This window comes from Herpailurus yagouaroundi, unplaced genomic scaffold (genome assembly GCF_014898765.1).
Source record: "Herpailurus yagouaroundi ecotype Mexico unplaced genomic scaffold, PumYag 197, whole genome shotgun sequence".
Classification (NCBI taxonomy): domain Eukaryota; kingdom Metazoa; phylum Chordata; class Mammalia; order Carnivora; family Felidae; genus Herpailurus; species Herpailurus yagouaroundi.
Window position 1 is genome coordinate 19,181,279 of NW_024412428.1, and position 25,659 is coordinate 19,206,937.

General features: G+C 49.2%; 1 protein-coding gene across 8 annotated transcripts in view; it reads left to right on the forward strand.

The window, feature by feature from the left end:
• DHRS12 (dehydrogenase/reductase 12) overlaps positions 1–25,192 on the forward strand; it is a 72,973-nt gene extending 47,781 nt beyond the window's left edge. For 4 of the 8 annotated variants that reach the window (XR_005782395.1, XR_005782391.1, XR_005782393.1 and 1 more), the window contains 3 exons: positions 976–1,068; positions 20,691–20,794; positions 21,276–24,458. Coding sequence is in view for 1 of the 8 variants with exons in the window: in XM_040448339.1 (XP_040304273.1) it covers positions 976–1,068; positions 20,691–20,794; positions 21,276–21,708 (630 nt within the window). In the remaining 7 variants the exon portion in view is untranslated. Of the gene's footprint in view, positions 1–975; positions 1,069–20,690; positions 20,843–21,275 lie in introns of all 8 variants that reach the window. The other 4 variants (XR_005782392.1, XR_005782394.1, XR_005782396.1 and 1 more) reach the window with 4 other exon arrangements.
• The last annotated feature ends 467 nt before the right edge of the window (positions 25,193–25,659 follow it).

Sequence of the window (25,659 nt, forward strand, 5' to 3'; positions counted from 1 at the left end):
TATGATGTACCTTGGATATTGTCGTAAGAGCAAAACATTGACAAAAAACTCCTAAATGACTGGCAGGAGGAAACTATAACACATCCATGTCAAAGTATGTTATGTAGCCATTAAAAGAAATAAGACAGATTTATATGTAACAAAAAAATCTCCAAACCTTAAGTGAGAAAGAAGGATGCAGAGCAAGGCATAGTCTGATCCTATTTGTATGGAAGGGGGCATATATTTATAATATGTGTATCGTGCTTAATATATATAATATATTTATTTTTATTTAAAAAATTTTTTAATGTTTATTTTTTATTTTTTAACGTTTATCTATTTTTGAGACAGAGAGAGACAGAGCATGAACAGGGGAGGGGCAGAGAGAGAGAGGGAGACACAGAATCTGAAACAGGCTCCAGGCTCCGAGCTGTCAGCACAGAGCCCGACGCGGGGCTCGAACTCACGGACCGTGAGATCATGACCTGAGCCGAAGTCGGACGCTTAACCGACCAAGCCACCCAGGCGCCCCTAATGTTTATTTTTTGAGAGAGAGAGAGACAGAGTGCAAGTGGGGGGAGGGAAGGGCAGAGAGAGAGGGAGACAGAATCTGAAGCAGGCTCCAGGTTCTCATCTGTCAGCACAGAGCCTAATGCAGGGCTTGAACTCACAAGCCACAAGATCATGGCCTGAGCCTAAGCTGGACATTTAACCGACTGAGCCACCCAGGTGCCCCTAATATACGTAGTCTATATTATGCTTTAAACATATGTATATAACTACTATACATGCTTAAAATATTTCTGGATGATTAATAAGAAACGGTGAGCAACGGTTTACTTTCGAGGAGTGAGACTGTTACTTTCCGTTTTGTATTTCCAAACTATTTTATTTTAAAACCATGTACATGTATTTTGAATTAAAAAATGCTGGTTTCTATCTTTTTAAAAAAAAAAGCTTTACAACTTTTTGTTTGTTTGTGTTCTGGTTTAGAACATCTTTCTGCACATCGTGGCCTTGTCTAATTCCAAGAAAATATGGGAATTTATTGAAAATTTCAAGCAGGAAAAGAAACTCAACATTCTGGTAAGTTTTATAAACATAAGTAGAGGATAAATTTCGTGTGTGTACATTTTTGGTCTACGTGGGTATGGAGTGATGTGTGTGTTTGTGGGTCTTTGTGACGACGTCTTAGTGAGAATCCTTTATGGTGAGGCTTATTCGTGCAATCAGTTTACTCACTGGCTTCAAGGGGAGTGGGAGGATGGGGATATTCCATTTTTCATAAAATGATGATGCATATATCTGCATTCCTGAGCTCTGTAGATTTGGGGATGGGTGTATTAAAATTAGAGGTTCTTGGAAAAATAAAAACAAAAAGTTTAGTCCAAAAGAATGCCTGCTACAGGGACGCCTGACTGGCTCAGTCGGTTAAGTGTCTGACTTTGCCTCAGGTTATGATCTCACTGCTCATGAGTATGAGCCCCGTGTCGGGCTCTGTGCTGACAGCTCAGAGCCTGGAGCCTGCTTCGGATCCTGTGTCTCCCTCTCTCTCTCCTTCCCTGCTCATGCTCACTTGCTCTCTCTCAAAAGTAAATAAACAATAAAAAAAAATTTAAGAATGGCTGCTACCAACAAGCAAGCCTTTTAGTAGCACAGTGTGGGATTCCACAGAGAGCCAGGAGGACTCAGGTGGGATGGTTTGTGTCTGTTCCTCCCAGATGCTCTGCGTTGAGCTGAGCTGCTTTTCTATCCAAACGGTTTCTAACGTGCTCCAAAACGCCCGTTTGGGCCAAGCTCTGGTCTTGTGCTGTCCAATATGGCTATAGAGCATTGGAAATGCAGGTAGTCCAAATTGAAATATGCTGTAAGTGTAAAAATGAGCCCATTTCAAAGACTTGGTCTAAAAAAAAAAAAAAGCAAACCATCTCATTAATATTTTTATATTGGTTACATGTTGAAATAATACTACTTTGGAGATATTGAGTAAATAAAATATATTGTTAACATTTACCTGTTTCTTCTTACCTTTTTAATGTGGCTGCTTTTGAGAAAACTTCAGTTCCATATTTCTGTTGGACAGCTCTGGTCTAGATGCAATCCCAGAGCACCTCACTGAGGATTCGGTTGCCCAGCCAACCCCTTGTAATTGGAGATCTCTGCACAGTTCTGTGGCTGAGCTTTCTGCACTAGTGGCATTTTCCCGGAAGGGGTTTGACATGAAGGGACAGTTGAGCAGGACTGTGGTCGTCACTTGGATGTGGGACTGTTGGTGGCCATGGAGGTGTGGAGTTTGGAAACAGGTCTTCTGGCCCTGTTTGCCTGTATTTTGAGATGGGAATGTAATTTCTAGATCAATAGTGCAGGTTGCATGGTCAATAAGAGAGAGCTCATTGAAGATGGACTTGAAAAAACGCTTTGCTCCCTGTGCTCTGGGAGAGTATGAGCAGTTTTCTTAGCAAAATAAGCAGAGACCTAGATAACACCATAGAAGGATCAGAAAAATATCGGCCAGCTTTTTGTGTTCTTGGTCCTAAGCACGATTGTATTTTCCTCTTTCGCTGCATTAAATTTTCTTCATAAGACACTCTTTAAAAAATGCTTTTCTCGTGTTTTTTTATAATATGTGTTAGTGCCAGAAATACTTAGCATTGTTAAAGCATTTTTTTCTAGGAAGCTCAAGGCTCATTATAGATGTTATTTTGGCAAGGAGCGCTGGTTCATCCCCCGTGGAATGTGCAAAGGGAACTTCTAGCCAGGGCTGAGGAAGGTGCAACCATGAGACGAGAGGACAGATCAGAAAGGGCATTCAGTTAGAATGCAGGACATCTGGATCCTGGTCCCTGATCTGTTATAACAGGCTCACTCATTTGAAGCCAGCCCAGTGGTTCTCAGAGTAGGGTTCCTGGACTGGCAGGATTAGCATCACTAGAGGAACTCGGTAGAAATGCATTTTCTTGGGCCTCACCCCCAGATCGACTGAAACCAAAACTCAGGGGTGGACCCAAGCAGTCTGTGTTTTAACAGGCTCTCCAGATGATCCTGATGTACATTATCATTTCAGAACCAATGTACCAGCCTTTTAACTTCTTTGGATTTTCTCCTTCTTGAACCAAGGAGTCTGTAGTAAATTATCTTGGTGTCTTTCAGCTTGGAGATGCCATGAATATAAGCTTCTCTCCTGTGTCCACTTCCTCACTATAATTTAAGCTTTTAATGAGGCATTTAAAAAAATTTTTTTTAATATTTATTTATTTTTGAGAGAGAGAGCAGCGCACATGAGAGGGGCAGAAGCAGAGAGAGAGAGTAAGGCACAGAATCCAAAGCAGGCTCCAGGCTCTGAGCTGTCAGCACAGAGCCTGATGATGTAGGGCTCAAACCCCCAAACTACGAGATCGTGACCTGAGCCGAAGTTGATCGCTTAACTGTCTGCGCCACCCAGGCAACCCAGGTTTTTAATGAGGCATTTTAATTAAATCTTGTCCTAAGTCACAAAGATGGCTGGCAGGGCTTGTCTGGTTGTTGGGGTCGTTGAGGATATCCATTAAATAGCAACCCTCTTCCCACTCAAGAACTGAACAAGTTGAGGAGTGAGACAGTGGAATAGTAACTGAAAGCCAGCATATATATCACTGCTGTTACCAAGCAAGGCTAGTTGAAGGGTGTGGTGCGGTGTGAGAGCCAAATGGGTTTCCTACTGTCGCGCCCAGGAAGGAGACCCACTTCCCTTGTCACAGCTGGCTGGCCTAGGACAGACTCTACCTTCTCCTGCCCAGGAAGAGGAGAAAGTGGGGAGCAGAGCTGAGCATGCCCAGTTTGTTGCTCCCAAGTGTACTAAATTGATTATTGATAATGGCTCTGCCTATCCTGGGCAGAGGGAAGAGGGGGCTGAGGGAGGGCAGAATCACCACCCTCTCTCCATGAGGAAGGAAATGGTGGGAGTCGGGAAGGACCTTTCTCCCCAGTGGTGAGGCTGCTTTTTTTTTTTTTTTAAACCAATACCTAGAAGCTTGTCATAAAATGATGTGGAGTTTAGTACAAAATATTCTCTTTGATTTTGTTCCAAATGTAGTATCTTTGCCCAAAGTACCAAACCCAAATGTGGGGTCATGTGGGTTTTGCCTTATAACTTTATAGGGTGGCAAAGATGCCCGGAGAGCCACAGCTGGCCTCCGGGGGGCTGCTCAGCAGGACCAGCTTTGTGATTTGTGGGGCCCAGTGACAAACAAAAATATGGCACCCATACTCAAAAATTAGGAATTGCAGTACACTGTCAACAGAGTATCAACCAAACAGGGAGGCCCTTCAAAGGTCAGGGGCCTGTGAGACCACATGGAAGAAGTCAGCACTGCTGCTTACCCACCCTCCGTCCAACAGAATTCTGCTGGGCACTGACCGTGCGCCAGACATTGGGGAGTATTGCCCATACATAGTCATTTAACCCTGGTGACCATCCTGTGACAGAGGTATTCTTACCTCTACATCCCAGGTGAAGAAACAGGCCGAGAGAGGTTGAATCGCTTTCTGGAGGTCAAGTGGGGGAGCCAGAATTTGAACCCAGGCCTGTCTGCCTCCGCAGCCCATGAACAGGATGCAGTTCTGCCCCCAGCAGCCTTTTCCCCCTGTATTACGGTGAAGTATGCTAAGGGAGCACAGGGAGGGAGGTGAGCAGTCCTGCCAGGGGGACGACGGGTGGGCTGGGGCATCGCTTGGCGGGCAGCTGGGAATCTGCATTCACAGAGCATGCAGCCGGGTGTCACAGTCTAAGGGGACTGCCTTTTTGATTGTACAGCTGGTTCTGTTGTACTTTTGTATGGATCTGGTCTGCTTCTGAGGACCTTGATATCTCTTCATTTTCATTTCCTCTTTGTGTTGAAACATCTTATTGATCTTCCCAGCCTCTCTGAGACGCATAATAATTCTCGGGCTTTGATATGTATTCATCGTCTCCAGAGTGGAAGACAGGGTACAGTATACAAAGCAGCATGTTAAGGACAGAGGGGGCAGCTTCATGTGTCCGGGCTCACAGATGAGGAGATACAGAGAGGTTAAAATACTGTCATTCTGAACAGGTCCAGAGCCAAAGGAACAACCCAGACCTCTGTCTGAGTCCTAGGAAATTGCTGGCTGCCTCGCTAATATGAAACATGTTTTCCTGGCCCGATTATGTAACGTGGGATGGGTTGTTTTCTCTGATTCTGTTGGGCCTCTAGAAACGTTTCCAATCCCCAGCCAAACACCGGTAGGTTCCTGACACTCTGAGGACAGGACAGCACCAGTCTTTGCAGAATTTATCACCAGATCCTGAGGATTTGGAAGCTGGAGGGCTGTCAGAGCCCATGCCTGCAGGTGGCCGTTTGTGGAGAATCACAGTGTATGAATTTGATTAAGTACGGAAAGAACTCTTCTTAACCTTCTGTGGGGGTAGGTGGGGCATGGGGAGATCTTCATAGTTTGCCCTTTGGTGGGACAAAATGAGCTACTCTGGGTAGATCTGTGGGCGGATGGACCGAGGAGGCAAAGTGGTCTCGTGAGACAGGTTCTGTTTGGTTGTTCTTCTCGCCCCTGTGTTTTGGGTGTTCTCACATCCTATGCTCTTTGCCTGTTAGCATGCAGTGGCATTAAGCGTCCATTGGAGTGAAGACAGATGGGAGCGGAGGGGGGGCCGTGCTAAGTGCTCTGCTGGCAGCCCGCCACAGCCTGAGCGTTAGCGCATTAAATCCACCACATCTTAGCCTCGCTCACGCCACAGGACACAGGACGAGGACACTGACTCTACCTCCTCCAGGACAGCTGCGTCATCAACTAACTGACTGTAATAAACAGGCAGTGGTGCCTTAGTTCTCTGGCAGAAGGTGGGGGAGTTCAGCGTAGGTCATTCTGGAAGGACATACGTTGCTGTACAGTTAAGTGTTCTGTCACTTGACATTCGGTGATCTGGAGCTCTCTGCTCACTGGCATATCCCCACATGCAGTGGATACTGCTGTTTAAGGCAGGGACTCAAAGTCCAGAAACACCTCAATAATAATAATAATAATAATAATAATAATAATGGCACACATTCTTGGGTCACCTCACTCAATCCTCGTAACACCTGTACAGATTTTCGAGACGAGGAAATGGAGAGTCAGAAGTACTCTGAAACCACAGTCTGTGACTTACCTTACTAAACAAAGGACAACTAAATTATAGTTGGTGCATTTTTAGTATAGGGTTGTATCTGTCAGTTATTGGTACATAACAAACAACTCCAAAATCTCAGAGACCTACAAAACAAGCATGTACTTTTTGCTGACTCTTCTGCAAGTCTACTGGGCTAATCTCAGCTGGGTTTACAAGTGTGTCTCAAAGCAGCAGGTGAGATCTGGAGTATGTCCCAAATGTCTCACATCATCCTAGGCTGACCAGGATTTGTTCCCATGGTGATAGCAGAGGTCCAAGTGTGCAAGCACTTTCAAGCCCTTGCTGGATTCACATCTGCTAGTATCCAGTTGGCTGATGCAAGTCACTTCATAGAGCCCCAAACCAGAAGTCAGGGAGCATACTCCTCCATGGAGGTGGGGAAGAGAAGGTGAATTATTGTTGACAATATTCTTCCACAAGGCCTGTTTTATTACATTCTAATTCTTTGGAAATAGGTGATCTGAGTTTGATGTGGTAACTATTTATTAACCAAAATACTTAATGAACAAAATACTTTATTTGTTCAGTAAACATTCAGAGATCACCTGCTATATAGCACACACTGTGGTCAGTGATGAGGACTCAGAAATTGAAGGGGCTCCTGGTCTAGTGGGGGAATTAGACACGTAAGCAATTTCAGTAGCCATACAGTAAGTTCTCTTTTCATCCATGAAGCGAGCTAGGGTGCAAAGCAAAGAGGAAAGCAAAGAACAGCACTGCCAGGGGAGAATGTTTCCTTAGACACCGCATGTGTTTGGCACCAGGCATTTTTACTTGTCAATAATCTTTACCCTGAGTCTTACCCATGCACCATTTTGCTTCAAAGACCTCCTTCCAGCTCACAGATCTTCAAGCCTCCCAGAGAGGCACAGAATCTGGGAGATAATAAGTACTCTAGACATGTCAGCTAGCATTGTTTTAATATCCAAACCCTTTAACCTGGAATTAAAGTCCTCTGTTGTCATACCCCACCTACCTGCCCAAAAATATTTCCTATTTTTTTCCCACATGGATCCTCTACCAGTCAGCCCATTAATTTTGGAAAATGCCACTACCAGTTTTATATCTCCAAGCCTTCATCCCTGCTGTCCCTCTGCCTGGAATGTCCTCCTCCTGGTTAACTTTTGCTTCTCTGTGACTCAACTGGGCACAACCCCAGCACAGAGCTTAGTCAGGTGCTCCACCTCTTGGCTTCCATAGTGCCTTCTGGGAACCTGTTGCATGACAGGAATCGCCTGTTGACAGGTTGGTTCTTGCGCAGAGCAGAAATCCTTGAGGGCAGACACTGCCTGGCCATTAGGAGGCGCTCGGTCTGTGTCGGCTGAACCACAGTCCAGGTCCTCCAGCCCTTTGTGCACAATGTACAAACCTGTCCACGCCTCATGTTCCCATTCTGTAAAATGCGGATAGTGATGCTTTTGCAGGCTAGAGGTGAGGATTAAAGAGAGAATTGTAAATTACTTGCCCAAGAGAAATTACTCACGTGCACACAAAAACAGGCACATGAATGTTTAAGCAGCTTTATTTTTATTCATAATCACCCCAAACTGGAAACAACCCAGATGTCCTTCAGCTGGTGCATAGATAAAGGGGGAGGGGGGACTTCCACACAATGGAATGCTATTCAACAATAAAAAGGAACAAAATACTGATGGATGCAACAATGTGGATGAATCTTGAATGAACTGGCAAAAGTCAAGCCAGACTCAAAAGGATACATACTTGTATGATTTATGTGACATTCTGGAAAAGGCAAGCCATAGGGACAGAGAACACATCAATGGCTACAGGGTGGTTGGGGTGGGTGGGGGACGACTATGAGGGAATATTTGGCTGAAGGAACTGTTCTGAATCTAACGCAGTTACCCAACCCTATGCATTTACAAAAATTCAGAACTGTGCGCGCGCGCACACACACACACACACACACACAGACGCAGAGTTTTACCGTATGTAAAAAAAATTTAAACATACAGTTGGCCCTTGGGCAACGCAGGTTCAAACTGTACTGGTCCACTTATGTGTGGATGTTTTTCAGTAACTCCAGTATAGGACTGTAAATATACTTTTTCTTCCTTATGATTTTCTTAATATTTTATTTTTTATAGCTTAATTTATTACAAGAATACAGTGTATAATACATATACAAAATATGCGTTAATTGACTGTTCCAAATTATCAGTAAGGCTTCCAGTCAACAGCAGGCCAACAGTAGTTCAGTTTGGGGGGAGTCAAATTATACCTGGATTTTTGACTGCATGGTGGGGGTCAGTGCCCCTGATACTGCATTGTTCAAGGGTCAACTGTGTGTGTGTGTGTGTGTGTGTGTGTGTGTGTGTGTGTGTGTGTGTATTTGTATGAAAGAAAAAAGAGAGAAAAGCATTGTAACTCTCAGCACATGTCTGGCAGGTAGTGAGTCCATTTCTTAGAAGCAGATGATTTATTACGGTTGTTTCTTGGTGCCTTTTTTTAGTAATCAATGAGCTCCTAGAAGGGGGACTTTATTTTCTTCAGCTTTGAGCCCAGGTCACCAGCACACCCAGAACACACAGTAGCAGGTGTTCAGAAGCATCATTGGTGAGGAATAAATACAGAAACACCTCCCATGCTGTGCTGTGTGGAGACCAGGGAGGTCCCTTCCTGGTCTGCCTGCTCCAAGGACATTGGGGTACACAACAGCTGGTAAAGGAGAAAATGGCCACCTTTCAGTCCAGGAGAACACCTTGACCCCAAATTTTGTGTTTCCCGAGAGCCCATGTGGTTCTGGGAAAAACAGGATGGGGACAGTAGTCACAAACAATGAGCAGCCAGCCCCAGTGCCTCCCTGGGGTTCCTGTTGTTCCTCCATCATCATCACTGTCCTAGAATTGTCTCTGCACTGCCTTTCCCCTAAGAAGCCAATGAAAGGGAAGGGGACAGGAGGATGGAGAAGGAGAGGGCCACCATCCGGCTACAATGGAGTCTGGACCCCAAAGTGCCCAGATTCTTCTGATCTCTCTAAAAAATCAAATTAATGGATGCAAGAGTAACATCCAGGCCCCAGCAAGGCCAGTGTGGGCCTCAGCATCATTCCACATTCTGGACCATCCCTAGTTACCTCCTTTATTCTCCCCATCTCGCCTCCCTCTAAACATCTGTCTCCTTTCTTTCATTCCTTTAGGCCATATTCCTTTAGGGGTCCAGCTCACAGCTAAGCGAACCGAGGGATCTGTGCTCATCTTAGTAGGTGCTGTCTTCAGACTTTGTGTGTAGAGGCAAGGGGAGGGGAGGAGGCATTTATTCAAGATAACCTTTTTTTTTTTTCTAATTTTAAAACAGAAGAGTATTCATTTAGAAAATAGGGAAATAAAAATATGCAAGAGTAACAGAAAACTCTCCTGTAATTCCATCATTAAGCTATAGCCACTGTTAACATTTTTGGTCTGTTTCTCTAAGCCTTTTTCTATGCTTGTCCCCTGCTCTCCCCTTGGAACCACGTGATATGTATCATTCTGAGTCCTAGGTTTTTCCACTTAACCACTGTATTTTAAGTGTTTTCTCATGTCATTTAATATCCTTTAAAGTGTCACTTCTATTCAGAATATATTCTATTGTATGAATGTTTCATGATTTATTTAATTAACCCCCTCGTATGGGATATTTAGCTTGCTTCTAATTTCTCACTATTGAAAATGACTCGGTGATAAATGCTTTTGCACATACGTTTTTGCTGGTCTTTGGTTACTACCGTAGAATGGATCCCTGGTGGTGAAATTACAGACTTAGTGTGTGAGCATTTTTAAGACTTGGATCTGTAGTAACCACATTACCCTCCAGAAAAAAATGTACCAATTTATATTCCCCCCAGCACTGGAAGTGCTTGTGTTTTTTACTTTCTGTTGTTCTCAAGTGAGTGAGCTTTGTAAAACTGATGGATGAGATATGGCATCTTATTTTTCTTTGCATTTCTTTGGTTACTAGTGATATTGGAGTTGGTGGTGGTAGTTTATTGGCCATTTGTATTTCTTTTGCTACTTGTCTGTTCATGTCCTTTGCCCATTCTTCTATTGAGATTGTTATCTCTTAAACTTTCTTTATAAGCCTTCTTTGGCATATTTATTGCAAGTGCTCCCCTTCCCCCTCCCCTGTTGGGCAAATTGCTTTTTAATTTTTTTTTTTTTTTTTTTTTTTTATTTTTTGGTTTGCCACACAGAAGTTCAAATTTTTTTTTTTTAATTTTTTTTTTTCAACATTTATTTTTGGGACAGAGAGAGACAGAGCATGAACGGGGGAGGGGCAGAGAGAGAGGGAGACACAGAATCGGAAACAGGCTCCAGGCTCCGAGCCATCAGCCCAGAGCCTGACGCGGGGCTCGAACTCACGGACAGTGAGATCGTGACCTGGCTGAAGTCGGATGCTTAACCGACTGCACCACCCAGGCGCCCCAGAAGTTCAATTTTTTTATGAGGTCAGGCTGTATATTTACCATTAAGACTGATTTATTCACTTTTATGATTAAAAAATCCCTTGTTAGTCTAAATAATTTAGTTACATGGTTCTCTCCCCACCCCCATTTTCCTCTAACATTTTCTTAGCTTTTTAATGCACCTGGAAGTCTTTTTGGAATAAGGTAGGTAAGGAGCCTTTTAAAAAATTTATTTCTCTCTTTCATGTTCTCTCCCTTATATTCTTAATTTTTTTTAATGTTTATTTGTTTTTGAGAGAGAGAGGCAGACTGCAAGCAGGGGAGGGGCAGAGAGAGAGGGGAGACACAGAATCCGAAGCAGGCTCCAGGCTCTGAGCTGTCAGTACACAGCCTGACGCGGGGCTCGAACCCACAAACTGTGAGATCATGACCTGAGCCGAAATCGGTCACTTAACCGACTGAGCCACCCAGGCGCCCCACTCTCCTTTGTATTCTTAATAAACAATGTCACACAACACTGCTTATTTACTACATGTGCTTTCCTTCCTTTTGAGTCGTGATCCCATCTTTATCATATACCAAATTCTCGTTAAGTTGCTTCTGTCTGTTCCACGGATCTGACTACTAATTATTATGTTCTATGTTCTGTTATGTTCTAATTATTCGCAGTATATTTTACTATCATCTAGAGCAAGCCCCAGCTCATTAGTTTTATTTCTACAACATTTCAACCCACAAGATTGATCGGTGGGGTTGAGGAGCCCCCCTCCACCGCCCACACCCAGAAGGATTCTGGAGCCCTGGCAAGGTTCTTGGTCTTCGGCTGCCCTAGGGAGTCTCAGGAAAGAGAATGCATGAGCCCAAAAGTCAGAGGTCATTTGCCCATTGGCTTTTGGTTTTCTGCCAGGTATCCGAGGCTGCTTTGGATGAGGCCCAAAAACCACTTGGTGCTTGGATCTCCCCACCTGCCATGGGGGTAGGGGCGTCTGGGCTGCTGTGGCACTCAGGGCGGGGCCAAACCTTCCCTGGGCTCCGCAAGGACTGCTCCCCTGGTCTCTCTGTCCCAGTCTAGGAAGTCAGCGTTGTGCTTGGAACGCCTCCTGGCCTGTGGGTCGGGAGCCTCATCTGATTACCTAGCTAGGATTCAGCCGTTGTTTTTTTTGTTTTTTTTTTTTTTAATTTTTTTTTTTTTCAACGTTTTTATTTTTATTTTTGGGACAGAGAGAGACAGAGCATGAACGGGGGAGGGGCAGAGAGAGAGGGAGACACAGAATCGGAAACAGGCTACAGGCTCTGAGCCATCAGCCCAGAGCCCGATGCGGGGCTCGAACTCACGGATCGCGAGATCGTGACCTGGCTGAAGTCGGACACTCAACCGACTGCGCCACCCAGGCTCCCCTCAGCCGTTGTTTTTAAAGGAGTTCTACCCGGCCCTCATTTAGGGGAATTTTACAAACAAAATCCCAAAGAAGCACCTTCATACTTTTAATGAGCGGAGGCCCCAGTGCCCACACCCAGGTTCTCCCCGCTGTAAAGCAGCTGTTCTCATTGTGTCCCCAGGGTGGTAGGCAAGAGCCTCCCTCGATGTGACTGCAGGGAGCAAATTCAGTCATCTTGCACCAGAAACACTGGTTTTGCCTGCGCACCTTGGGGCTTGGACCTTGGATGGCCTGGGGAGGATGAGGAAGTGACAGCCTTTTCACTTCTGTGTGAGCAACGTGGAACCTTTGGACAGGTGACCGGGACTCCTCCCTCAGGTGGATCCTTCCCGTTAGCATTCATAAATGTCCATTTCCGTGTCTAAAAATGACAAGCACAATAACTTTGCTAGACTCCACGTTATGGCGACTAGCTGTCTGGATTTCCGCGGGACTAAGTGCGTTCCCAGCATGGAGGACTTTCAGTGCCAAAGCTGGGGGAGTGCTGGGCAAGCTGGGATGAGTCCCTGCTCCACACCCTGCTCCTCCTCTCCTTCCCTGCTGGCCTCTCTCTTCCCTTCCTCCCTTCCCATTCACCTGGCTTTCTCCCCAACCGTTGGTGACCCTCGCCAAGGTCACCTGTGACCCTTGTGTTGCCAAACCCAGAGGATGTGCCTCCGTTCTCAGCCTGCCTGACTCCCAGCGGCACTTGCCGTGGCTGTCTGGGCTCACGGGGAGCACTGTCCACATGGGCCCTGTGACGCCACTCCTGTGTCTGCGGCCCCTCCCGTCCCTGCTCAGTCCTCCCCAAACTCCTGAGCTGGCTGCAGTTTCTCTGCGTGACCTTGAAATGCTGCAGTCCCTCCCAGCCCAATCCTGGCCTCCTCTTTTTTCCCCCTGCACTCTCTGTGAGAATCTCACCCCTGGCCGTGGCCCCACGTGCTGTCACGTGCCCTGGTCCCCCAGTGGTCTGCATGCAGCCCAGGTCTCTCTTCGGAGCTCCCAGCTCGTGTCTCAAATGCCTCATACTCAGCATGTCCAAAATCCAGGTGTTAGTGTTCCTCACTGATCTCTTCCTCCTCTCGTTGAGCCAACCTCAGTGGATGGCATGACCGTCCACCCTCTTGCTCATCCTTGACACCTCCCCTTCCTCCCCTCCTGTATGTAGTTGATTTGAATGAGTCTCCATCACATGCCTCCAATCTGTCTGCCTCTCTTTATCTCCACGCTACCACTGCCCAAGCACCTCGGTCACTGAGACGCAAGCAGTAATACTAGGGCTCTCAGTGCCCTCTCATGCCCTCCCCCACCCTTGGTGGCTTCCTCCACAAAGCTGGCAGAATGACCCTTAAAAATGCAAATATGTTTCATTCTGCCTCAGATCAGCCCTTGGTGTCATTAGAGCTCGGTGTCGTTGGCGTTGGCCTCCAAGGCTCCAGCCTTACCAGGCCTCACTCTCCACCTCGCTCACACAGCTTCAGCCCCCCTTGGTTCAGCCCCCCTGCAACCTCAGGGCCTCTTTGCCCAGGCCGTGCTTCACACCGGAGCACCCTCCTCCCCGCCCTCACCCCTTCCCAATGCCCTTACAGCTTGTTGCCACCTCTCCTGTAAATCTTAGATGCCACCTCATTGCTAACGTGGGCCCCCACACCACTCCCACACCTCCTCATGTGCTCGTGACGGCCTGCACACACTCTTCCGTCACGGCACCGACTCGAACAGTGAGTGTGAGTTAATTACGAAACAGCCTGCTTACGCTTGGTGAACGCGAAGGCCGGGGGCCCTCACAGTACCCCTCGTACTTAGCGCTGGGGCTGCCATTGAGCAGGCCCTTGAGAAATGCTCACTGAATGAACGGAACTGGATGGAGAGGATGAGTTGAGGTTGGGGGCAAAGGGAAAAGTCTGACTCCCCCTCACTGTGGTCTGACCCCAAACCAAGAATACCCCATACGAGGCTGACAGCATGAATGCCTCCTGGTGCCTCGTTTTCTGCAACAACCTGTGCGGCTGGCTTCCCCGGGTTGTATGACCTTTGAAACAGTCTTTATGCGACGTGTAAGGTCAGTGTGTGAGGCTCCCAGGAGCACGACGGGACATTTTATTACCGCACAAGTGGAGAAGTACCAGATGGGATCCACCAGGGCAGGAGTCCGCTCCTTTAAAATCTGCACCAGTAACCTCCCAGAACCAGAGCAAAGTTCTTTGTCCAGTGGGTAGTCCAGCTGGTGGCAGATATCCCCTGGCTCATAACCAGCGTGGCTCTATTCAAGCTGGCTTTGCAGGTTTCCGAATAGAAACACCTGTCAGTTTTCCTGTGCTAAAATGTAAAATTTACAATACGGTTTTCTCATCAAGCAATAACTAACTTTAATGCTATTCAAATATATCAAACTCAGGATATTTTATGATTTTAGGAGCAGCACGATTTCTTTGAGGTATAATTGATGTACAAGATCATATTAGTTTCAAGTGTAATGAATTTAATATTTGGATGGGAATGTGGTGTGATAGTAAGGCTTTAAGGGAGCGGTACATCTCTCCTTCAGCATCACCCAGACGTGACACAGCTTTACATCCCTTCCTAATTAGCTTATAGAGAGAGCTTTGCTTCGAGTCATGTACCCATGTAATAAAGGTCCTTGTTGCCATATTTAGAAGACTATGTCCAACATAAATTCCACTCCCAAATCTCTTTCTTATAATGAACCTCCATCAACATAATGAGTTCCTTGGAAGGAAGGCATTGTGTAAATTAAAAATACTAATGAGTCATAATGATAATGAATTATTTTCCTTATTACTGGGAGCAGGACTAACCTTGGGCACATTTTCCAGTATCTGAAGGTGCCTTCCCTACACCCAGGATTGCCTCCCTTAAAATATCTCCTTCCTTCTTCCCCTTTTTTTCCTTTCTTTCCTTCCTTCCTTCCTTCCTTCCTTCCTTCCTTCCTTCCTTCCTTCTTCCCTTCCCTTCCCTTCCCTTCCCTTCCCTTCCCTTCCCTTCCCTCCTTCCATTTTTTGCATCAAAACTCTGAATCCCCCAAATGTCCCTGATCCTATCTGGTCAGTCTTGGAGGAAAGGAAGTTACCAAACTGGTTTACACTCAAATGAGTGACCAAAAGCACCCATTAGCCATTTTCAACAGTGCCCTAGCAGTACCTGGATACTGTTATTTTGAAAGGTAGCTGATTAGCACAGAGGAACTGGCAGACTTCCTGGCTGAGACAAGCTGTGTCTTAAGGATTGTCAGGTTACAAGTAACAGGAACCCACTCAAGCTGAATAGTCAAAAAGAATTTGTTGGTGGGCTACAGGACAGTCCTCACAGAGCTCTGTGGCAGAGGCACAGCTAGGCTTTGGGGGCGTCAGGGACAGGACAGGACTGCTATGAGGAACTAGGGTAAACTTCTCCCTTCTCTGGGACCGTTGTCCACAGACTCATCACAACTGCTTCACTCTCTCCCCTTCTGCAGACAGACTCGCTCTGCTTTTCCATGCACACTGGCCAAATATGGCACCACTGAGTCAACCTGCACTCGGTTCCAGGGTTCTGTTTCCACATTCTTGGGTGAGGGAGGCTCGAGGCCAGATGGGACAAACACAGTGCCTGGCCCAGGGTAACAATTTCATTATGTGTTTGTTGATTTAGACAGGATGCGGGCCCGCCCCTAAGGGAGGGGGATGGGGTACCTCTCCACAAGAAGTCTACTACATCAGGCCAATGAGTTTTTTGTTTTTGTTTTTTGGGTTTTTTTCTTGGTTTGTTTGTTGCTTAATTCAGTTGGAAGCCCAGGATGTTGAAGAGCTTTGGGAGAGGAGAATGACATTGGCTCACGTTGGGGGTGGGGATTAGCAACAGGCCTGTGATGGGGTCTGGACAAGTGAGGCAAAGAGCTCCCGGGGCCAAGTTCATCCTCAGGGAATAATACTTGCAAACAATGGGATACCACTCCCTTGGCACCTGTGTTGCCTGGGACTCAGCCGGGGTTTAATGAGTCAAGAAAAGGGGGATTTGCCAATTTGTTTTCCACTTCACATGCGCTTGCTGGGAACTTGGATAAGTCACCAGACCTCTTTGGGAGTCTCCTGATTCCAATTCTTTTAATAAAAAATTGTACACATGCACACATACAAACACATATACACACATACATTACTTACGTACTTTTATGTTATTCTTTTAGCAGATTATTACCGTGTTTCCCTTTGCTGTCCTGAAGTTACTCGGGAAGGGCCTCCAAAACCTGGCTGGGAGGCTCAAGGAGTATAAATCGCTTGTGGCCAGAAAGAGAGATGGCTCACCTCCTTCTCGGGGAGGAGAAATGCGTGCTGTGTGTGAAGAGCTACATATGTTCTTTGTAGTGATGAAGCTGGTGATCTGGGAGGCAGAAAGCGCACAGAAGCAAATGATGTATCAGATCTGCTCCTTTGGGAGCGGGTGGGCGTGGGAGAAGGTCAAGGAAAGACCCGTTTTGTGCACTTGGGTTGAGGGAGAGCCTCAAAAGATAGAAAAACCCTTGGAGGGCCTATGGCTAAAAACTGTGGATCTCCAGGAGTTTTTCTTTTTAAGTTTATTTATTTATTTATATTTTAAAAGATTTTTTTCAAGTTATTATTTTTTTTAATATTTATTTATTTTTGAAGCAGAGACAGAGCATGAGCAGGGGAAGGGCAGAGAGAGAGAGGGAGACACAGAATCCAAAGCAGGCTCCAGGCTCTGAGCTGTCAGCACAGAGCCCGACGCGGGGTTGGAACTCACAAACTGTGAGATCATGACCTGAGCCGAAGTTGGACGTTCAACCTGCTGAGCCACCCAGGCGCCCCTATTTATTTTGAGAGAGAAAGGGAGTGTGAGCTGAGGAGGGGCAGAGAGAGAGAGAGAGAGAGAGAGAGAGAGAGAGAGACACTCCCAAGCAGGCTCCATGCTGTCAGCATAGAGCCTGATGTAGGTTTGACCTCATGAACTGTAGGATCATGACCTGAGCTGAAATCAAGAGTTTGACACTAATGAAATAAGCCAGTCAGGAAAAGACAGAAATTGTGTTTTCACTCATATGTGGAATTTGAGAAACTTAACAGAAGACCATGGGGGAAGGGAAGGAAAAATAAGTTACAAACAGAGAGGGAGGCAAACCATAAGAGACTCTTAAATACAGAGAACAAACTGAGGGTTGATGGCAGTGCAGGGGGGAGGCAGAGAGGGGAAAATGGGTGATGGGCACTGAGGAGGGCACTTGTTGGGATGAGCACTGGGTGTTGTATGGAAGTGATGAATCACGGGAATCTACTCCCGAAGCCAAGACTACACTGTATACACTGTATGTTAGCTAACGTGACAATAAATTAAAAAAAAAAAAAAAAAAAAAAAAAAAAGAGCTGGACGCTTAGCCAACTGAGTTACCCAGGCGTCCCTCTCCAGGAGATTTTAAAAAGCACCTACCACTTGGCTGTGCCCTAGAGGAGAGTATCTGGCAGGATGAATGGCCCAGCCAATCTTCCTGCAGCAGACTCTGTTAACGTTTAAATTGGCAGCTCTTTCTGCCCACTGGACCTGTCCTCCCCATGCTTTAATAAAACTAGCTTTTTGCACAAAAAAAAAAAAGAAAAAAGAAAAAAGAAAAGAAAAAAAGGTTCAGGTGTATTCTCATAGGGGATGAAACAGCCAACAAAACACACAACATCTATCTCCCAGGTAGGGAGAGGAGGTGCAGACAGGCTCACCCTGGCTCTCATCCGTCCAAGTCCAAGGCGAGGAGAGACGAGGTGTTTCCGGACAGGCAGGGTGAGCAAGCCCGGTCTCAGCCTGGCTGGGTGCGGGCAGCGGGGCCTCTCAGAGGAGGGGGCTGCAGGCCTGCCGTGTGGAACCTCTTTCTAGCATTCATTTCCTTTGCTCAGGAGTCATTTATGACAATCCGTCCGTGGCAGGCCGATGGGGCAGATAGCTTTTGGCAGAAGGCCTTTCTCCTTCTCGCAAATGAAATCACACGGAGAGCCACTGGCAGTGAATACAAAGGAAGTGTCTGAGGCCACTGGATGGAGGGGAACAGCTGTTGGAGCCCGAGTCCTCAGGAGACTTCAGAATCCACAGACTCACAAGGCAGGACCCTCCAAAAATAAACTGGGATGTGGACAATGAAGAATGCTGTCTGGGATGGAAGTCAAAACCCGGAATTACCAATGCTAATGCAGAAACGAAGTAACAAGCAAACATGCACCGAGAGCCCTCCGGTCCACACACGCATTTTATTTCTCCACAGAACCCTCTGACCCTAGGAAGTGGGCTGGCCAGCGGTCTCCCCTCTACAAGAAACCAAGGCCGAAATTGCCACGGTGGTTTGCCCACGGTCCCATCGCTGGTGAGGGCCCAAATCCAGGCTCCCGGCGCCCACCCCGGTGCCCCGTCCGTGGTGCGAGGCTGCGCCCGTGGGCTTGGGTGCTGAGCAGGGCGCTGCCAGGGTGGTGCATCCAGCACTGGGTGGAACTGGTCAAGCAGAAACCCCCAGGAGTGGCCCAGAAAAGAGCCCAGGGCCCTGGCACTGGGAACCCTTACTTGTTCTCACCTCACGTTGAAAAACAATACAGATGGGCACGAGGACAGGCAAACGATAATTCCACCATTCAAAGATAAGCATTTTAAACATTTTAGTGCACCAAAGTATCATCCTTGCAACTATTTCCCGTTTTGATACCTTTCCTCACAGAAATGGGACTCCGCTGTTCCTGCCCTGTTGTAACTTCGCATTCTGTGTATTGTGAATATTGTTCTGTGTCAGGCACACTTCAACGGCATTTTTCTCATGTTAAAAATGTGTGTGTATGTATGTTTTATGATTACAGAAATAATCATAGAATTATATGCTTGTTGTAAACCATTCTAATTCAAATAGTGCAGAAATGGGTAGCAAAGGAAGCCAACGTTTTACTTCATCCCACCCTTGGGACATAAGCAGTATTACTAAATTTTGTATTTCCTATTCGTCCTTTTCGACACACAGACCAGACGTGACAGACTTACGTGCACATAGAAACTCTCTGCACACGGTGGGCTCGTAGACTGTTGTACACTTTGCGTCTCCCCTTCCTGTAACATGGGCACCTCCTCCTCCCCGGACGTGGGGCTCTCAGGCATCTTGGCTCCAGTCCGGGGGCAGAGGAAGGTCTCACGGGACCCGAGAAGGAAGCAGTAGCAGCCGGGAGCCAGTTACAGCATTTGGATTGAAAACCCTCTGAGGGGAGGGAGACAGCAGCCCAGGCGGCCACTTGGCATTCGTCAGGCACCCGCCCACCCCTCCTCAGGGCCGCTGGCAGGAGGGGCCCCATGGCACCAGGTGGCTCCCTGCCACCCTCACCGAGCGCTTTGTGCCTCCCCAGCTGTGTGTATTCTCACGAGTGCCCTGATCCCTGCCTCGGAGGAAGAATACGACTCCAGAGCGATGAGTTGAGCTCTTGGGATGTTTTGTGGGTTTGGCGTTGTTCCTGACAGGAAGCCGGTGGGCCTACATTTGGTCCACACCCACGGGGAGATTCAGCTTGTCCGGTGGGCCCATGGGCCTTCTCTTTGGTCACCTGAAATCAAGCAGTGTTGTGCCAGCCTGGACGGCATCGAGGTGTGTCTGGAGAGGCGCTGACTGAAGGCTGGGAGGGACCCAGGTCAAGAGGAGGGTCAGTCCGGTGCTTCTTCCTGAGGACACACGTGCTTAAGGAGCTCCTGGCGTGTGGACTAGGATTCCCGAATGTTCATCTGGGCAGTAGAGGCTTCCTGGGAACCTGCTCCGAAGAGCACCTTCGCGTCCCCTACTCCTGCCTCCTGCCACAGCCGGGTGGCTGCCTGCCGCCCACACACAGCCTACGAATTCCCTGCGAAAAGGGAGGCAGAACTATGCAACTAGAAACGTTAAAGACTCCAGTCCTCCCCGGAGGCTTTTGCCCATGATCATCTGGGAGTGGGCAGAGCGTCAGGAGAGGGAGGCCTCTGAAGAGCAGGGCAGCTGTGGGAGGCATTCAGGTCGAGGGTGAGGGGGTGCATTTCCTGGAGAGCATGCTTCTCTGATGAGAGACGACAGGTTCGTGGAGCCGGTTCTCTCCTAATAGGTTAAAATGACCCGCTCAGAGAAATCAGGGAGAAGGCAGTATATGCAGACTGCCTTCTCTCTGCGGTAGTGGGCAGAATAATGACCACCTCCCACCCCCCGAGGTCCGTGTCCTAATTCCTGGGACCTGTCACTGTGTCACCTTTACATGGGGGAAGGGGACCTCGCACAAGTGACTAAATGAAGGACATTGGCATGGGGGGAGTGTCCTGGGTTATCCAGGTGGGCCCAGCATAAGCACGAGGGTCAACAGAAGGAAGGGAGGTGAGTGCGAGTTGGAGAAGGAGACGGTCTCCTTCCGGGAGAAGAAGAGGTCACTGGGGCAGGGCAGCCACGAGCAAGGAAGGCAGGCGGCCCCTGGAAGCCGGGGAAGGCGAGGCACTGGTCTCCCCTAACACTTGCAGAGCGAACACGGCTCTGTGACGCCTCGATTTCAGACCTCCGGCCTCCAGAACTGTAAGAGAGCGCGTCTGTGTGGCCTTAAGCCACTAAGTTTGTGGCCATTTGTTACCACCACCACTGAGAAAATTAATATGCTGCTTGGCAGAGAAGAGGAATGGGAAGGTATTGTCCATTTTTGCTTATAAACTTCTCTTGTACGTATTGTAGACGACAGTCTCCTCGGGAGCAATGCTGGTTCAGACACTGAATCCCAATGACCTAAGTGAGAAAGGACGGCACTTAATGGAACTATGGTCTGTGCACAAAACAAAGTAAGTGACGTGGCTTCCTTAAGACTGCATTTTATGGAGTATTGCTTGGTGAGCAAAAGGAATGGAATCTTGCCATTTGCAACAACGTGGATGGAACTAGAGGGTATTATGCTAAGCGAATGAGTCAGAGAAAGACAAATATGACTTTACTCATATGTGGAATTGAAGAAACAAAACAAATGAACATAAGGGAGGGGAAGCAAAATATGAAAACAGGGAGGGGGACAGACCATAAGAGACTCTTAAATACAGAGAACAAACTGAGGGTTGCTGGAGGGGTGGCGGGTGGGGGGATGGGCTAAATGAGTAAGGGGCATTAAGGAGGACACTTGTTGGGATGAGCACTGGGTATCATATGTAGGGGATGAGGCACTGGGTTCTACTCCTGAAATCATTCTTACACTAGATGCTAACTTGGATGAAAAATTTTAAAAAAGACTGCATTTTATTAATGTGCCACACGGGCCCTTTTCCACAACAGGTTTATTGTAGAATGTACATTGATTCGGATCCTAGTAGTTGACGGCAGGCCCTGCAAAGTTCCTGGCACAGCGGGAGTCCTCTTCATGAGGGGCCAGGCGTGGCCGTGCTCAGACCAGGGAGGACCTTCATCGTGCTCCTGGGAGAAGCCACAGAGGCTGCCAGCTCTCTTCTCAGTGTTTCTCGGGCCCACAGAAGAATTGCCGAGGGCTGGCGACCATCCGAACGGGAAGGAGCCTGGCAGAGGCGTCCCTGCCCCGCACGGCTCAGAGAGAGTAAGGATGGTGAGAGGTCACTCCTCCCTCCTGTGGGCAGCCCTTGGCTCACCGGCCACAGATGTCACAGCAGTGACTGTGTTCCCTGTGCTCGCTTTGGAGGGCGTGCATGTTCAGTTCTGGAGCACTGAAAGGCAAGGGTCCAGATCTCTTACCTGATCTTAACAGAAACTACAGTCATACCACCGTATCTCAGCGTGTGACAGCTATTTCGAAAAGCCCCATCTGTAACTTCCACGTTGACATTCTTGCCCTTAAACTCAACTGGGGGGGCTCCCTCATTGTCTGTGAAGCTGCCGGCACCCATCAGCTCCCCTGTCATTGGTGCTGTCTGTCTCTGAAGGCCTCCCTGCCCAGTGCTCCCCCACTCCACCTCTGTCCTCCGCATGCCCCGAGTATGTCCCGCTTTTGCTCGCTGATCTGCGGACCGTTGCTGGTGGATTACTTCTCAGGCCCCGAAATCCTGATGTTTCAAAGAGCCATACTTCTTCCCAGTTTTCCCAGGAATAAACCAGTCTCTCATTACAAAAGAGGCCCGGATGGAGTTCTTTGCGAAGCATAAGCAAGCTGCCCTGGGATTGGGCAACAGCAGAGATACAGCTGAGGCTCCCGTGCAGGGTGTGCTCTCCAGGCATGTCCAGCGTGTGGCCCACGCTCTAAGATGGGAGTTAACTCACATATTAGTGGGCAGCCCGCTCAGTGCCAGCCTGTGCCGGGGGCCTGAGGTCCCACAGCCAGCAGGGCAGATCCTGCCCTCGCCCAGCCTAGGTACAGCGAAGGCTAGAGTGGCATGACCCCCTTGGGAAAGGGGCAGATCTGGGCACTAATTTCACAGGGAGGGGCTCGGGAGGCCCAGGCAGTGTGCAGCATGACTTCCTTCATTGTCATGGTCACTATCTTATGCTCCTTCCACCTCCTGAGGGGGGGCCAGGGTGCAGCCCTGGGTTCCAGGGAGGTGTCCATAAAGAGCTGATCAGGAGGACCGGGAAGCGACATCTGTGCACACTGCTGTCCCACACGAGGCTTGTGGGACGAGCGCCTGCAGCCAGCTCCCTTGCCTCACACCTGAGGGCGTCTTCTCTCTCCAGTCTCCCTGGTCCAGAGGCGGCGGAGGGTTCTAACTGAGCGGGGGACCCGAGGGCACCTGGCTCCATTGCTCATCGTGCCAGGAAGGTCGAAGCCTTTAACTTCCGTGCAGAGCAGCCACAGGATTGACTCTCCCCAGGAACGACCTAAAACCAGAGTAAAGAGGACTAGGGAATTGCTTTAAGAGGGGCACATTGGGACTAGAAAGGAAGAAGCCTTGTCCTCAGAGGCAGTGCTTTGGTCTCCAGTTTGCATTGGGCGTGGCTGAGGGGGGCAGTGCTGGAGTCGGGGGGACCACTGGGGGGCCCCTCCTCCACGAGCTGTCCTGACTCCGGCAGCCTGGTGACAGAGGGGGCTGGTAAACGCTGGCTTTCCCGTGTCAGAGAGGCATGAACCGGGGCCGAGGGAAGTTGATGGGAGACCGATGGGGACCTGGGGACAGGCCCAGGCCCCCGCACCCCGACCCAGGTTTCTAGACATGGCGAGTGTGCAAAGGTAAGTAATAATCACTAAGGAGACAACTGGAATTATCTGGAAGCATGTTGGAACAGAAGGCGAGCACAGCTCTCTTCGGGATCTGCCCTTCCCAACTTTTATGAGGAGCTCTCGGGAAAGACCTCCTAAAACAAGGGAACTAAACCCAGCAGCAGACACCCCCATACACCCGAGGTGCCAAGGGCCACTCCCAGTGCCACCTGGGTACGATGCGTGTGTCCTCACGGCCCCCAGGGGATGGGCACCGCTGTCACCCCGTTTACAGGGGGGAACCAAGCACAGAGGCTGCCGGCCCAGCCGGGCCCGGCCACAGCGTCTGGGAAGCACGCTCTCGAACACCGCTGCCCCCTCTCCGAGAGCCGGTTTGTTAGAAGCCTAATTTGGATACACATCCTTGGAGTCCGTCCTAAGAAATAATTAAAGATCTGGGAAACGAGGCTGCTCGTCGCAGCACTAGTGAGAGAGGGAGGTGATAAATTATGGAACACCTGTACAAGAAATCTGTTCAAACCTGAAAACCCCGCCGTAGATGAATGTCTGTGGGAGACGAAAACTGCACTGTGTCATTAAATGAAGAGATCCGGTTCCAAAACCGTGCGTGCCTTGTGGTCCGATTCTTCCTATACCCGCGCGGCCGTAGAAGGAGACGTGTGTTGGTGCTGGGGAGCGTGCTGCGGAACCCCGGCTCGGAGACCTGGCCCAGATTAGCCCTCTGATGCACAGACCCGAGGAGGCTCTGAATAGCCTGTGACGAATGCCCAGGGGATGTTCTCAGGGAAGCACACGCCCCAGGAGCGACTCAGGCCAGGAGTGCTGGGAGAGCGGCTTCTCGGTTCTTCTCCCTTCCTGAGGGAGACGTGCTTGGCTCTGCCTGACCGAGGCGAGCGCCATCAGGCCGCGGAGGGCCCCCTGCCCCTTGGTGCTCTGGGCACATCATCCGGACACCTCCACCGTCAGCCTGTGTGCTTACAAAATCTCCGCCAGCAAGCCCACCGCCCGGATCTGTGCGCCTGGCCCACAGGTCACAGAGCGACGACCAGGCCTCTTGGGTTCAGGCAGCCCGGCTGTGGCCCTGGAGACCCGAGGGAGGGCTGGACAGGGGGACTGAGCACATGGACGCCTGTCCTCCATGAGCACTGCAACAGAAGGCGCCAGATTCCTTCTTGCTCTTCGGTATTTCCTCATTTTACCATAATAAACAAGTAAGTACTGCTTCTGTAAAAAAGAAGAAAAAAGCTTATTTTTAATTTAAAAAATGAGAGCCCTACGTGACACGATCCTTTCTAGCTCTGACATCCTCTGATCTCATTACAGCTCTTGAAGGTTTACTCTGGTTTCTTTTCTTTCCTTGGCTTCCCAGGAGAATGCTTTTGTTTCCCAGTGCGCTCACTGTAGAGACGCCGTGTTCCCGGAGGCCCGTGGGCAAACGGACCGCCGCCTGCAGCCGGCAGTGGGGCCCCGGGGAGGTGACCCGGGTGAGGAACCTGTGTGTAGCCAAGGGCCAGGGTGGGGAGGGAGGACGCGGCCGAGCAGCTTGGCAGAGGCAGTCAAGTTCCTTCGCTCTTACCGTGTTCCTCCCTGAAAAGAAGAAAACACTTTAGCAATTCAAGAAGCCACCGGCCAGGATACTCTGAGAGGCCAGACTCATTGGAGCAAGATAGCCGACCTGGGAGGCGGGAGTCTGAGCGTTCGAGCGGCCTCGGCCTCAGCGCGGCCCTCACGCCGTTGGAAGGAGACCCGGGTCTAGCATGCAGAGGGAAGGGGGGCCGTGCAGGGGATTTCGCTCCCAGGGGATGGGCTGGGACGGGTGCCCATGTCCCAGGGCCCGGAGGGCACAGGACCCAACTCGCTCGCAGGCTCTGGCGGGCAGCACTTTCCACCCAGGCCGAGGGGCGACCCCTCAGGGCCTAACAAGAAGGTCTGGAAGCCGAGCAGCTTGGCTGAGTGCTGTTTTGAAGGGGAAAGAGGGCAGTTCCCGATCACAGTCCTTTGTGTTACTAGCGGTACTGGTATTAAAAGGAGGCCAGCCATCCACAGTCTCTTCTTGAGAATGCCGTCCTAATCTCCTCGTGTCTCTGTCCCTTCCTTCTCGCGGCCGTGCACCGGGCTCCAGGACGGCGTGCTGTGGTCGCCCCGCCCCTGCGACCCCGCACACCTCAGCACAGGGTCTGGGAAGGCGGCCCACGCCCTCTCTCTCTAACCACAGACTGGGGCCTCTCCACGTGGAGCCTCCCCTCCATGAAACTCCGGGTAGGGTGGGACTGTCCTCTTTCCCCATGAGTGTCCCCAGGCTTCACCGGTGAGACGGGTCCCTGGCCTGTCGGGGTGAGTTTTGTAAAGTGCCTCACCAGATTTTACACCCCCCATTTTTTCCCCGTCTTTCTGAACTCGGGGGGTCCCTGGAAGACAGAAGTCCTCAGGTTGTGATCAGGGTCATCAAAGTCCTAGGCAAGGCCACGCCCTCCCCGGGTAAAGGTGATCCCAACCGGGGAGGTGGAAGGTCACCTGTGAAGCTGACCGAACCCCGGG